Source organism: Euwallacea fornicatus, chromosome 4 (assembly GCF_040115645.1).
Source record: "Euwallacea fornicatus isolate EFF26 chromosome 4, ASM4011564v1, whole genome shotgun sequence".
NCBI classification, from domain to species: Eukaryota; Metazoa; Arthropoda; class Insecta; order Coleoptera; family Curculionidae; genus Euwallacea; species Euwallacea fornicatus.
Genome location: NC_089544.1, coordinates 4205448 through 4221634, shown reverse-complemented (window position 1 = coordinate 4221634; position 16187 = coordinate 4205448). Strand labels below are relative to the sequence as shown.

Below are 16187 nucleotides of genomic sequence, written 5' to 3'. Positions count from 1 at the left end.
TTTTTCTAAAAAAATGTTAGATGGAAAAAAAAGTTATTAAAAATAAAATATTTATGTACAAATAATATTTTTTCAAATTTTCGAAACTACCCGCAGACATCGAAAAGAAGAGGAATGTGATTGGCGAAACCTGAACAAGATACTTAATTCGATCCGATTTTCTCAAGTTACAAAAATCAAGATTCTAAACACCCTCACAGGAAGACGTTCATACGGATATTTTTCATCTAGAAGATCTTCGTATTAGTAATCTGATTAATTGTTAAAAGTTACATGAAACTTGTAGCTTTAAATAAAAAAATTAGGAAATTGTCCAAACCAGTAAACCATCCGACGAAACTTAGACTAACTCTCTATACCAAAACTGTGGATTTATTTTTTTTTATCTCCCTGAAACTTCTGGATATCGGAAGTTCAATGAACACACTTGGTTATAAAGTGGATTGTTCGCACTAAATTTAGACCAGGCATCAAGCTTTCATAATCAAAGCAACTATATCCAATCTCAAGTACAGTCACGTATTCAATAAAATTAGCAAACTACTGAACTATGATTATTTAATAACTGAATCCATAAGTGGAAGCCATGTGGATACGCAACACCTCTGAGTCAGCACCACGTATTTCTAATTAGATTGTAACCCTAAGCGTTTTTTTTCAGCTTTCTCTAAGAGAAGACATGTGCTAAACTGAGCTACATGCAATTACCAACCATGAAAATCAAGCGATATCCTGGAAAAGCAGTTATTAACGACCCTGCATGGCTGGAAATGGACATACCAAACCATGCCAGAGGGCAGCTTTATGAAGCAAACTGGATCGATGCGCAAAAAAATTTGTCGAGCGGCAGCTCGAAATCCAACTCCTGGGATAAATATAGTACAAAAAGTGATGGTACTGTTTCATCGAGGTTAGGTCAGTATCAGCACATATTGGAGGAGATTAGAAAAGATAATAATGAAGACCTTTACTCCGCTCCAAGAAAACTTAAGAGTAATGACAGCATTAGGTTGAAATACCACAGTGATAAGATTTTATCTAAAATCAACTCCAAAGTTGCCAAAACCAACGATCACAATAACTACTTTGTAGCTGCACAAGGTATTATCCAAGAGCCCACCATCACAAACCTCCACCCAGTTCCGAAACCCAGAGCTAAGTTACAACTGGATGGTGGTGAGCAAGAGAAGTTTCAAATAGTCATTGAAGATCTGCAACGTCAAATAAAAAAGAGCGTTAGGTTTGATGAAATTAGCACTGACATTGATGAAGAAATTGTGAAACGTGATAATGCTTCTGAAAATAGTCACGTGCGAGTCATAGTCAACCCGACCCATGAGTTATTACAGCAAATAAGTTATACTGATAAAGATGTGGAAGTTATAGATGATGGGAGGATTAGTCAGTGGGTCGACATGCAGAACCAGTATCTTACAGTAAGTGAAAATGGAGGCAAAGATCTCATTAGAAATGATAGTGGATATTATGAGCACTCTAAGAAAATACGGCAGAGGCTGCCTCCTAAACACATTGTCCCTTCATCTTGTTCCAGCAGTGAGTTAAGTGTGGTTAAAAGTGACCAGGAGGAAGACGATCATTATTATGATGTAGTTTACAATAGCATTTACAAGGATGGTGGGGAGCATAGGACTAAGATGGAGCACGGCTCCCCATCTAATTCTGCGTTGAGGAATACTGATTTTACCATCCCCAGACCAAAACTTTTAGTGCCGGTGCATACGTATGCAGTAAGGCGTAGAAGAACTGGTAATATAAGCAAAGATAGTGTTTCTGAGTTTAGTTGTGGGACCTTAAGTGCTAATCGCCGGAAAGGAGCAAATTCTAAAGAAAAAGGTAAATCTAAACCATACTTTGAAGACCCAAGTGCATTACCTCGTAAGAAACGAATAAACGAATCATAATAACTAAATTATTTTATAAATTATTTATAAATATTTTGAGGACGATTTTAATCATTTTTTTAAACAATTAAGTCTACTGATTGTTCCACATCCAAAACTATTTAAACTGGAACAAAGATTCTCAGTTATCAATTGCCGTCATTAATACACACGTGCTTTAAATAACTATTATTTCGATGGTGAAAAATAATACCTAAAAATAGTAACATTTAAGAAATATAATATTTGAATGTGACTATACGTTTTGTGGTGCACCAAGGTGTTAATGAATACGTGTTAAAAAATTTAAAATTATGTAATATTCAAGTGGTTGAATATTTGTTGAATCATTGTTGTTACTGGTCTTACTTGTTAACTAAGTTCTAAAATGAAGATATATGCTTTTATTCTGTGACTAGTTACGTAAGAAAATCCGTTTAGTAACTGGTTTTCATCAAGAAAATTGTACATTTATTTATTTAAATTAGAAAAAAAATATATCCTTTTTCAAAATTTTTGTTCGTGTGGATTTCTGATTAATCGCATAATTGTTTTGTATTATTTATTATTTTTAATGTGATCAAGATAAGGAACTACAGTCGAACTCGGTTATAATGAACAATAGGAGACCGGAGATTTTGGTAGCTATGGCCAGGCGTTCGTTATATCCGATTCTAGATAATATGTTCATACATATAGTATGTTTGCCTTGGCTGACGCTAACTGCGTCTACTCGAAGGATGGTTGATTAGGGGTGTGAATTAAACCTAGAGATATGCATATTAATTTTATGCAAGGCCAAATGGGCATCGACGGATTTGTAAATTACTCAATTCATTATCGAACACTAATAAAATGCAGCTAATGCAGTCCAAAATCGACTACCGTTCAATAAATCGGGATTCCCCACTTTTGAGATCGTCTCGACAAAAAGATACCTTAAAACTCGTCTAGTAAATTCTTAAAGATGACCTTTTTAATAAACACTAGTTTGTTATAACCGATCGGACCAGAAAATTCTTTCTTGAAAAGCGTTCGTAAAAATCGGTGGGTCGTTATAAATGTGTTCGCTATATTCGAGCAAGAATAACACATATTTAAATACACGCTTTGTTTATTCCTGGCATTTATTGCGTTAAAGGCAACCGTTCGTATTAACCCAGGTTAAGTATAACCGAGTTTGAATGTATGTGGTACTAAGCAGAACATTCTTATTATACATAAGCTGAAAACATCGTCTTAAGGCGAGAGGACAGTGCTCCAAAACTGGAGATAACTCATTTAACAAAAGATTTCGTACCTACTTATTTACGGTTCCTCAATGAGTTCTATTGGAAGCTCGACTTATATCAAACATCGAACTGAAAATTCATGTTGAAACTAATGTCCTCTCTGTAAATAAGGATTTTCTGCGCTTCAAGAATGGCATTTTTCACACATCCCTCGCAACAGTAATCGAAAATGCAACAACAGGCTCTGTTACCACTATTTCTTCTGTTTTTGTAACCTCTTCCACAACATGCAATGAGGCCATCATCCACTCCCTTAAAGTAATTCAGTTTGTTTCTTAAGATTGACCAGTATTATTTATTATGATATTAAGGAATAATGATTCCAACATAGTACATAGTAAAAAGTAAATACCTGAGTTAAACTTCAGATATGTATGTTATAAATAACTTAATATTAACGATCTTCTAACTAAATTCAAATTAAAACAAATATTTTGAGGTTATAATGGGACAAATGACAGAGACATGTAGGACAAGGAACCCAATATTATCATCATGTCTCTCTCTGTGTGTTACACATATTCCTTCCTTGTCTGGCATTCGTCTGGACGTTGTGAAACTCTGTCTTACTTACGGAGACATATTAACCGACTTTCTTCAGAGCTATCGCTTTATTAAAGAGGTCATCCCCATTAACGGATGCTAAATACTTTGTAGTGGAATGTCTGGAATGTTGACGTCATATATATTTGGAGGCGCCATATGTGTTTTCCGTTTTTCTGTATTCACCTTGAACTGACCTTCGCGGTATATTGTGGAAGGAACGCAAGTATTTCAGTCTAATTTGGCTTTTAGACCAATTTTGTTTAACTGTTTAATTTAAAATAAAAATAAATTCAAACAAAAAAAAATGATAAAAACTGTTGAAAATGTGCTCCTAACAAGATGCAGGACTCTACTCTTACCTCATAGACCAATAAAATTTTGCTTGTTTCAGTTATATTGCGAATGATGATTTTAAGAAATTTGAGTAAATGTTACAAATTGCTTCAGATGATAATGGATGATTATTTTTTCCTTACGTCCTTTACATTGTTAATTTGGATCCATAGGTATTTTTGCAAATTTCACAAAAAACAGTGAAAAGTACGATAATATGTATATACTTTTACCAGTCGTGAGTTATTCCTTCTGCAAAATTTATACCTTCTTGGACTGACCACACCACGTCTTCACCAATTTTTTTTTTATGTTTTTTTCAATTCAATCGGAAAATTGATTATGGTTAAGCAGCCGTAATTATTATATCGATTTATTACGTTTTTAATCGTTTTGATAGTTACTCATAACTTTCACAAGGAGATTATTTAGCGTAAAAAACCGTTGCCATATCCTTATAATACCTGCATATTAGTAATTATTCCATATTGAGAAAACGCTCCTTGTAATGATTAATATGCAAAGTTTTTCCTTTCTTTTACGCAATTTAAGCTTCAATAACTATTTGAAATTCTAGTAAATCCATAAATTCTACATCCTCAATAGAGTAAAATTCAGCATGAGGTCTTTATGGTCGCTAACTTGGCTTTAAAATGCTACAAAAGAACAGGTTTTGAGCACCTGTTGCATCACTTTTCCTCGACGCTTATCAATTTGTCCTTCAAGAATTTAATATAAGAAAATGTGGCTCGTTTAACCTCCGCAAGACATCCTTAGGTAATTTATCAAGATAAGTCTCATTAGACATCTTATAGGTTCTTTAGGAGCAAACTTATTATTATAGGACAGGGGAAAAAATTGATTTATCTTAAAATGCACTTACGAGCTGTATGTTTCATTTTGACGAATACGGTGAGCAAGTGCTTGTATGCTGTTTCACTTGTAGAGATTACCATTAGTAAACTGGATGATTAATCTTTAATACTTACCTTTGTTCTTATTTTCTCATTTATTTCCATGTATACTATACACATCTAATATCTATCTTCTCTTCGTTTATAGACAAATAATTAATTAATAATGCTCCGTTACGAAAAAGTGTAAAATCCGATTATGCGGGTAAAATATGCTCATTTATACACGAATAGAACTTAGTTATTTAACTTTGGCAGATGCAGAAAATGCTGGCCGAAATGCGTTTACTTCATAGCAACTTCTGTCATGTGTAGAAAAGTTACTTTTCGCACTTGCTTGGTAAATGTACAATAAGTTCAGTAATTTGTCATATTGTTAAGATGTCTGTCCTCTTATTCTCATGTTTTACCACCCCCAGATTCTCATAATTTTTGATCGAACACAGATTAAATTAATAATAGATTTTTTTGCATTAATTATTGTTAGCTTCATTCATAAACTAAATATCATTTTTTCAACCATATCCGAAAAACGAGTTAAAACTTTACCACCAATTTGATTTCAACATTTCACAACTGTGTCATTAATCTAAATAGGGTATGGCGCGATATGTCATAGCTAATTAGACCATCATAAGCAATTTATTTTTAAAAAAATACTTCGGTCAAGTATTTATTGTGCAAATTGAAATAACTAAATGCATAATATATTGTAAGTGGTCGATGACGGAATTACACAATCGTGTGATAATTACTATATATTAGCTTATTGACATATTTAAGTCTTTTTTCGCCAGTTGACGATTGCATTTAATTTCCGCCTGCAATATGTCTGTTTGCACTTGAGTGCCCATCTCTTCAAGCTCCTCCAGCTGTTAAATTACGAGATCTTACCCAGTACGTGTTAAAGGTGCCTTAGCAATATTATTTGTTAATTCAGTTGTTCATTGTTCTCATGTAATGTGGCAAATTTTATAATAAAATTGTTCATTAAAAATGCCGAAATTTAGCCTACGACGTTTCGATTGTACTATTATTAAGAATAGAAATGAAATTAAACTTTCATGATTCAAACTCTGTCTTCATCTTTGCTATGGCACTCAATATCACCTTACAATTTGCAAGCTCCATTGCAGTTGGGAGGGCAAGCTGTGGGGAAAAATATCGTTGTTAGGTAATATGAATTAAGCTTTATGATACCTTAACACTAAACTTCCTCAAACGATGAAAATTCGAAACTTAACTAAATAATTACATGACATGATCGAGCTCCCTCCATCGCTAATAGTATTTCAGAAACTAGAAAAACTAAATCATTTCCGCTGCAGTTAAGTTCTTATTAGTTTAACTTTCCATGCCCATTCCATTTCGAGAAATATTGACCGATGCCTTGTTTTTATTACTAGTACCTAATTAAGATCAGCAGGATAAAGTCGCTTTGAATATTATATAACCAAACAAGTTGAATCAATTATAGTTTCATATTTAATTAACATATTGGGTTATTTGTGCTATTAATGAGGCATCGCGAATTGTTTTATTATGTTCGTTCAAATTACCTATAACATGGTTTATTTAAACTAAAAAATTTCGATAATGTGGTCCTGTATCGAATTTTCACACACAGAGATATTGTATGCATATATTAATATTCTCATCAATACACTCATTGATACGCTCATCAATATACACATTGTTACGCTCATGGATTCACCCAGTAGGTACTTTATCTACCATGAGGTTTTAATACATCCAATTTCTCTAAACGAACGCACACGTTCCGTCTGCAAACTGATAAAAAGCTCTTTGTTACACATGTTAATTTAAATCTACTTCCCTTGAATAACTAACCTCTCAAGAATGGTTTCATCCTTTGAATCATTTAAATGGACAGACATTAAATGCGTCACTAACTACGATTAGCAGAATCTTGTAACTATTGTTCCAAGGCCTGAACCATGACGAAAGTTCCGGTAATATTTTTTAAAAGAGGAACGTTGGGATTTATGGGTTGTTTAGTACCCAAACAGTACTGTTTGGCATAAACTTGTTCTGGCGCATTGAAAAGCTATACCATCTCACTTGTCACTTTGCGTTTTTTATAAATCTGCTATTTTTCTTGTTTTTAGTTAATTTAAGTTATAATTCGTCAAAATTCTAACCAATGAGGTTTGTGTAGATTAGAAATTAAAATTTAATTTTAAACAAAGATGCCAATAAATAAATACCATTAGAACAACCTTGGCCAGTATGAAAATTATTTACTTATGATCTCAATCAAATGTGGATAAACGTTGGGTTCTGCTAAATTTGATGTGCTCACCTTTAGGATCTCGGAAAGTGTGAGATACGGTTTCGGTCTACCTGTGGCAAAGTTGCATTCTTAATCACTTAATGACTTAACGCCCTTGTGAGATTATAATAATTCCTTATTGTTCCAGCATACCCGTGAAACTGGACATTTAATTTAAGGTGATATGATTAAGTTTCGACTTCGCTTCCATTTAGCAACTTTCTATTTTTTGACGGAAAAATATGCTTTTATAAATTTTGAGGTTACTCATAAAGATAATGAAGAACCGCAACTAGTCCTAAATTCTATCCTCGTCCTCCTGCTAAATTTTATTAAAATCTATACGATTAGGCCTTACTAAAATGGCTAAGCTTTGTTATATAATGAGATTCATTTCCACATTAGGAAGACGTCCAGACAGATAATAGCGCTACCGCTTGTATATCTCTTTTAATTTTAATCATTTCGTATTGCAGCAACAGTTTCATCTCATTCAAACAAAGTGCGAGACACGTTAATTTCTGTTCATGTTTCAGTTATTAACTCGGTAGATTAAAATGCCTATATCGTTATTGCCTCGCTTTATATAATCGCACTTAGTTTCTACGTCTACGAGGTCAAAAAAAAAGTGCAGTACATTGAAAACTGCAAATAATTAACCTTGCAGATTATGAATATGTAAGTAAGGTGAACCTACTTAATAAAATACATGCTAAAGTCAGAAACTACAAGTTACATAATAAAAGTAGAGTGCTTTTTTTTGCAGATAAACTTTTTTGATTGAATGCCTAACTTTATTATCTTTGGTTTAAGAAAACCGACTTACCATATTGCTTAAGTAGTAGGAGAAATATTTAATTGAGTGTCGTTATCTCCTCGAGATTTTTAGTCTTTGGTTAGTTCTACCACATTTAAAGAAATTAATAGCAATCTACTTAATTTCCTGTAATATTAATCCCAGACATCTGGGCAGTTAATACCGAGATCAGCTTCCCACAGACCATGGCCATTATACCCAGATGAGTCCTATCGTCGTAAATATTTCCGTTTCTTGATTGATCTAATTACGTATTCTTATTAAGCGAAGCTAACAATAATAACTGCAGCCTGTAAGTGGGATCTCTAACTCAACAGTGTGCAAGTAAAATGTACGTTAAAGTGGGGAAAAATCACATAATGGAAGCCCGTTACAAAATTAAGTCTCTTTTTTTTGGATACTGCTCCAAGTACCAAACATAAAAGGAATGCTAATTGCCTCATACATGAACAACTACTTTACTGTCTTGCGAAATTACAAGGAACGCACTGTTATACAGTAATTTGGCATTCCAGTTATGTCCTACGAAAACAGTTTGAACTTAATATGCACGTCTTCACCGTACAGATTTAACCGTTCGCGATGGTGCAACTAAGGCATAAAGCTTAATACTTCGAGGTGAAACTATTTCGTAAATCCTACTTTAAAATTGTGCAAGAAAGCAATCAACAAGTACACCTTTATTTCAGTGAAAAGTTCATTCGTATGATTAATTAACGCAATTGTCAAGGAACTTTGTTATCTCGAGAATGCCTTTTCCTCCATTTGTAATCCGTTGATGTAACAGCGTGGTTCTGCAAAATTAATTTTGCATACATGCATGAGTATTGAAATGTAAATGCATTATGGCATTGCTGACAATGACTTATTTCTATGCTTCATTGTATGTGGTGTATTGCCCCTACCTCAAGTATTTTGGTACGGTTATAGTAAATGGTACTGTTTATGTAACCCGTGGGAGCGGGACGTAATTTTTTTTTTAAGTTCCTGGTGCTTTTTGAAGCGATCATCACTAACCCTGTCATGCCTGAATCTGCAATTACCAGGGAAATAAAATAATAGTAAAAACTGTTATATTAGAGTTTTTAAAACTAGATAGAACTCGTAAAACATGCTATGATAGGTTTTTTTCAGTTTATACATTCATTCCAAATATTTCAAATAATGAAGGACGTACACGGCCGCAACGATAATTGTTGGAGACTTAAAATTTGGAAAATAGTGATTGGAATAGTGTAGAGAAAAATAGTGCTACTTTGCTATACCGTGTGTCTATACATGTGCATTGTCCCCTCTCCCTCCCCCACCTCTAAATATTAAAAAAAAAAACAAATGTTTTTTTTTTAATTAAAAAACAGCATTAAATAGGGCAAAATAATTCTATCTTTCGACCTTTGTTTATTTTTTTTAAGTTGCTTAATGGTTATTTAACAAGCAATTTTTTTCACTGTTTACGTATTATTTAACCAAGTTTGTATTTAATTTTTTACCGAATATATACCTATTTTTCTCAAAAACGAATCGATAGATTGTGTTTCGCAGTACACCATTGAATGTACTTTTGAAAGACCTTTAATTTGAGGCGTTACTCGACTCATGTTTGAAGTCGAAAAATAAACAAACGTCAAAAAATAATATTTTTTGTTCTATTTTATGCTGTTTTTCAAATTTAAAAAAAATGCTAAAAAGTTAAGAGTGAGGTACAATTTAAAGACTCACGATATAATTTATTTTCGAAAAATGATGCGTTATCGAATGTAAAGTATCAAAATCTACAAAATTAGTACTATTTTTGAGTGTCGAAAGCGTGGTTAAAGCCCTACAACAAAGAAAGCGGATGCCCTGTACGTTGTTGCAGCACTCACCTGGAGGAACAGGTCTACCATAACCATGCGTTATTACAAGCGTGTAGGTAAACCAAATGAAACATAACCATTCCAAAGAGCATTACATGCTATAATCTATCTGCAGTGCCAACACGAAACAAGAAAATAATATAATCATCATCATCTAATTTTTTTACTTTACCAGTATGGCTGTTGCATGTTTGCAAAGAATTTGCATGCTTTCTGCCCATCGTCTAATAAATGCAGGCAAAAGGAGGATAATAATTTACTTCCTCTGGTAAATCGTATGCCGCTTTCATCATTTATCTAAGCGCCGTAATTGAACACTCGTATTTATGGACATACAAGAGAAAAATTCAGAACCGTAAAGTACCATCATCGAACGTGCCGTTATTTGCAATTTTGCATGCTGAGTACCGACAGTCGTTCCTCTGCAACTGTACTGTATTGGACTAGATAGATAAGAGTGAAATGCTCTCAACTTGAAGACATTTAGATTTAATATATTATGCGGCTTAAAGATTCAGAGATCGGGGTTAATAGTCAATGATTACACATTTCGAAAAAATCAAGCTCTTTCATAAATGTCTTTCGTTCTAAAACTGTGAAAGTTTGGATGCATGTTTCAAATGCGTCATCCAAATTCCAAAAAAGCACGTGAGATAGTTTTACATTGATCCATATAAGGTACAAAGAAAATAAGTAATTTTGATTTACAGGGTGCAAACGAAATAAAGGGACATATTCTAAGAATTAATTTTGCATTGAAAAATATGAAGAAAATTTGAAGATGGGTCCGCAAAAGCCTCCTGAGGAATCTACGGCGTTTTGAAGATGGATCCCAAGGCACGCAGAATAATGTGTGGAACGTTTGGCGAGATACGTTTACTTAATATATTCCTGTATCCTTTAATTTCTTTGTCATCAAAATGTAATTTTTTTTCTAAAATTACATAGAAAAAGATTTCTTGATAAATTGCCGTAAGACGAACCGTTTAAGAGCTATGTCGCTTTAAAGGAAGCATTATAAAATGAAAAGATACAATTGGTTAATGAAATTGACTAGCAAAACAAACATTATTTTTTGATAAAAAATGTGAAACGACATCAAAATCTAAAAAATCAAGTTCTAAATCAATTAAAAAAAAATTAAAACAGAATTTGCAACATATTAATATTTTAAGTAGACAGACATGAAAGATGATTTTCCGGAGAGAATTTTATTCTGTCAAAAATGTAAAAAAATTAAAGTTATGACAGACATACAATAAATTAAGTAATTTTTAAGCTACTTTTGTAGTTTAATCATGTCGGTATTGGTCCAGCATTTGATACATACTTAAAGAAAATAGATTATTCCTTTGAAGAACTTGCGGACATGCGTTATTATTACGGTCGTGTTAATGGAAACATTTGGGAATCCAAAGGGCTTTAACAAGCAGCCTTTCCTAGTCGGCGTGTTCCTGTAAACGTGTCTCTCCCTGGTTCCGTACGCCACTCCGCATTTCTTAGGGGTCACCTTCGAAGGGCCGTGGCTGCTTTAGGAGGTTTTTGCGGACCCATATTTAAACTAAGTTTACTTCGTATTGTCGAATGTAAAATCAGTCTTGGAAATATGTCTCCTTATTTCCTTCACACCCTTTGTTATTTTATTAACCCATGAAAAAATAGCTCACAGTAAATGAATTCAAAAAGAAATTTAGGTAATGCGAAACTTGAATTTTGACCGTAGTTGACGATAAATTTACATCGTATGTGTAGGAGGACGTTCAATTATTGGTCCGAGTGACTGTTCCAATTTTCACTTTCTGACTACATACGCATAATTCAAGAAAAAAAATATAAATTTTAAACTTTGTTAGTGGTAAGTTCCAATATGATTTCTATTAGGGTTAGAATGAAGATTCCAAGTATTTTCTCATAATTTCTTATATAATCAAGTGATACCAAAGAAATTTTAAGAACTTTTAAGTCATTCCGGATAAATTGTTCCTGGACTGATGTTGATTAAATACGTAAGTCTACAAATTGGGTTCCAAATGTTCACGTAGCTTAGGTTCTTAACGATACGTTGCGTAAATCTGTAAACCAGACTTTAAAGGGAGCTACTAAAATTATAGAAACTTTAGAGCCGACTAAGAGGGGTTTCGTCATGTCCTGAAAGGTAGCCAAGGTTTTCTAGGACTTATAGAGAATTTAAAAAAATTAGGAAAGCACCCAGCAATTTTTAAAAACATTCGGCCATCGAACAGTTTTTCAAAAAATTCGAAAAGTTCCTTAGCGTTCCCAAATTCAGAAACATTTACTGACGTCTACAGAGTTCACAGTTATTAAGATTGGCACCTGATATATTCAAAAGAGACTACATTTGATTATTGACTCTGTCTAAAGCTCTTCCTTAAAATAGAGGAAACCTCAAAGGCATCTTTCTTCTTTAGATGATGTCGACCAGATGTTTAAGGCGAAATTTTACAATAATGGACTCTATTACAATAAACAATGCGGTAGATGTATATACAAATATTGACATGATGAGTGTAACGAAACAATTGTTTAATGTGACGCGATATCTGTTTGTTGCTGCTTCTTTCAATTTGATACTTCTCAAAGTTTATGTGTGTAACTTCTTGACTTAACATGACTTGCAGTCTCTCCTGTAACGAAATGCGTTTTATTTTTAATAAAATCACGATTGGCGTGGTATTAAACAAACGTCACACTCTAATTGATCACTGCAGTTTAAACCATGCAAAGTATGTTAACTAGTATATAAATTGAACCGCTCATCTAAATCCGGTATAACTTTTGTTGCCGTGTAGGCAGAACTTACGATGATATAAAAATAAATATCGCATTGTTCACAACCAAGCCCCATCTCTGGATTCTTGGGGCCTTAACATAAAAAGTACATTGCGCGTCTTTATCAAGATCGCAGTCTTCGCTTTTGCGTTACTTTGTTGTTCTCTTAATAATAACCTACATGTTACAACTCACTGAAGACCTCGATTGAATATGCAATTATTTACAGTTGCTTTTTTCTGTTTCTTACCTACACATACACTCGTTTTGTATATCTAAAGAATGGTCGTGTCATTAACCGAACTTCTTACCAATATGTTCCAATAATGCAGTTTCCAGTTCCAACCGTAATTTAATAACAACTGTTTTTAATTGCGCTGAGCAACAACGAAAACCTTACTTTCTCTAAATGACACAAAATACAAGTTGTACAACACACAAGTTGTGGTTAAGCAACACTTTTTATACTTGACTACAACTTTTTTTGTCCTTAACTGCAATAGAAACGTCCATTCTTACATAATTTGGCACCGCTCAGTCCAAAAATGAAAACCAATTTAACCCATCACGTCTCACCATTAACTTATAAGCTTAGACAAAATTTAGTGGTTTAATATATTTTGCTATGCTTCTATGGTTTAAAAAGATATACAGTTTATCAAACTAGTTCCAAGGGTTTTTCGTAATTTAAACGTTGTAGAGGGGTATTGTAAGGAGCAAAAATATTTTGACCAAAACCAAGAAAATCTATATTTTTGGCGTTTCGCTGGAGAGTTCACTTTTTGGAGGAATCGACAAATTTCATTTTATTTTAGTTTGTTTTCACTTGAAATGCCATATTGATTCTATGTGATTTCAGAACACTCCCATAAACTTGATCACTTTTCCTCTTTCTTTCAATTTTTACACTTTCGAAATGGCAAAATGTTACATACAGCAACAAAAATGACATTCCGAAAACTTTTAGTGTTAAACGTTGCCTATGCGTTAAAATAAACTAGTTTGATGTTAACAGTCGATTAATAATTTGGCCCTAAGGCATAATCAACCTTTTAAAGACATGACGTGTCTCAGATTAATAATTGTCATCCTCCGGCTATTGAGACCGGGAATTTTCAGACTATTTGATGATTTTTATAATTGTTCAGGTCAGTCCAGGTCAGTTTTATGTACATAACAATTATTTCCTAAGTTCTCAAACCGACGACAGATTTCTCACCGGGACACTAATAAGGGTTTCCAAATCCTTGGTAAAGGGTGAACGTTGTTCTCAGTTAGTTTTATGTATTATTAATTTCCTGTTAACCATAAGATCAAGCTAGTTTCCAGAGAAGCCGTGACCACTACAAAGACTCACTGTCGAGGTTTCTATGCAAATGTGCTCGCAGTTAAAGTTGAAAGAGCATTAACAGTTTAACGCTAAATTCTGCAATCCATTGCAACTTCTGGTTAAAGCGTAAATGCCAACGCATCATTATTACGTAAGAATCCAAAATAATTTCATAATTTTCCAGTAAACGAAATTATCTTGAACCAGTGCCATTAAATATATTCGCACACTCGCTACAATAAATAAACTTGAAAGAATTAAGCTATTTGAAATTTAAGCCATTTTGCAAATAACCATAAAGTTTCAAAATTGAAATAGAAATCGTTTGTTAGGAACATTTTCCAATACGCAGGATAAATTCATCTTTCCAGTCAGTTTGGGAATTGCATTCCGTTAATTACAAGGTTGATATGGAACAAACTAACTTTTAGTTTGACAATCGATTATAAAACTACTACCGAATGTGCATATCAAGCTTTGAAACAAAATTTCAAATTAAATTTCCTTTCTTGATTAATTATCCTAATTTATTAGCAATATGCATAAGCACGTCTTTAAGTGATTTTTTATTAGAATAAGTAATCGATTTAATATGAAATTTTCTTTATTTAAATCCGATTATTATACATTCGTTGCCATTAATTGGTTGTTAATTTTAAGCTCTTAATAAGTGAAAATTGTATAAATTGAGGTGATCTCTAGCCAAATTAACATTATCGCTAATTCACATTGGTTGCATATTTAATTAGGAAAGTGTTATTGCTTAACCGAATAAAAATTTGTCTTGATGCGAAAATGTTGTTATTAGAAACGATCGATAAGTTACTAAATTACTAAATAGGAGTCTTGCACTTTTCATGTTAACGGGGAAAATGAAGGAATTACGTGTAAAACGTGTCTTACAGTCGTTGAATTGCGGACCTGACAAATGTCTTGCAAATTAAGCGTGACTTAACCATGTGCCTTCGGAATCCAAACTTCTTCGGGTCAACATGAGGTCAACTAACGTCATCTAATACGGAACAAGATTACGTGTAAAGGTTAAGGGTTCGTAGCGTTACTGCATCGTGTGAAAACAAAATTGTCATGAGGTAGAACAGTCATAATGATTCCATACTCTTGTATATTAATAGTACGTACGTTGAGGATCACTAGTCGCCACTATCTCAATCATTACGGCAACTAAAACTTATTTTGTGTGTTGTTAACGCATTTGCTTTTTAAATTAAAAATATATCGGTGCTTAACATTTGAAACGTGGGTAAAATGGAGTATCTCCCACCACTTTAGAAGTTTTCCGAATCACAAGCAGTGGTGACGGCTCGTAAGTCATAAATTTAGACTTTTAATAAAAGAGAAGTTCTTTCCTCAATTTATAGACTTAAAAAATTAGTCCGACGCCTTGTAAAATGAAACTAAACAACTGTTGTATACAGCAAGTTCACCAAAAATTTAAAAATTAATAGCAAATGACTGTTTTGTACTAATTACTCAAATTCTTGTTTTACCATCAATCATCAACTTGATCATCATCTGGTAAATTTTTTACTGCCCAAATTGAAAAAAGGAAAAATTACAGTAACGCTTTTTAACTTATTTTATCTTGATGCCGTAGACAGGGTAACGAAACTAAAATTAGGGTGGGTCGCAACCCACAAAGTGAAATTTACATAGAGTTATAAATCAATAAAGAAACATGTCCTTTTAGTTATCTTAAGATATACGGGTATTCTTACTGGTAACCGGAAATTTCCCATGAACGAAACACGGTAGGGACCAGTTCCAAAGTATTACTCTGCTGTTTGTTCTCTTTTCTCTCACCAAACGTTAGCTACATGACACCCTCTTTCACTCACTAAATATCACCTGGACCAGTCACGTACCTCATAAGTCTTTGAAACACAAAAACATCCGATAACCCCGATTATTGTTTTATTCCGTATGACAAACATCTTCATCGTCGCCGCGATAACACGCGACTGAATCGTCTAAAAAACTATATCGGCACAAAAACATACAAAAAACTTTACAGCCTGCCTATTGCAAAGGTACAACTCAGGTTGTACCATAAAGGGTGATCGATCGATATACCACACGAAATAATATCCAAATGTA

General features: G+C 33.4%; 2 protein-coding genes across 7 annotated transcripts in view; one reads left to right on the top strand and one right to left on the bottom strand.

Annotated features, from left to right (window-relative positions):
• Window positions 1–15912, bottom strand: part of Drgx (Dorsal root ganglia homeobox) — a 190060-nt gene extending 174148 nt beyond the window's left edge. Inside the window, exon 1 of the mRNA XM_066281851.1 lies at window positions 15894–15912. The gene's annotated coding sequence lies outside the window, so the exon portion shown is untranslated. The remainder of the gene's footprint in view (window positions 1–15893) is intronic.
• for (cGMP-dependent protein kinase for) overlaps window positions 1–16187 on the top strand; it is a 132049-nt gene that overhangs the window by 105827 nt on the left and 10035 nt on the right. The window contains exon 2 of one of the 6 annotated variants that reach the window (XM_066281808.1): window positions 662–1854. The exons of the other annotated variants lie outside the window; for them this stretch is intronic. Coding sequence (XP_066137905.1) covers window positions 699–1854 — 1156 coding nt within the window. The 5' untranslated portion in view covers window positions 662–698. The remainder of the gene's footprint in view (window positions 1–661; window positions 1855–16187) is intronic. 6 annotated transcript variants of the gene reach the window in all.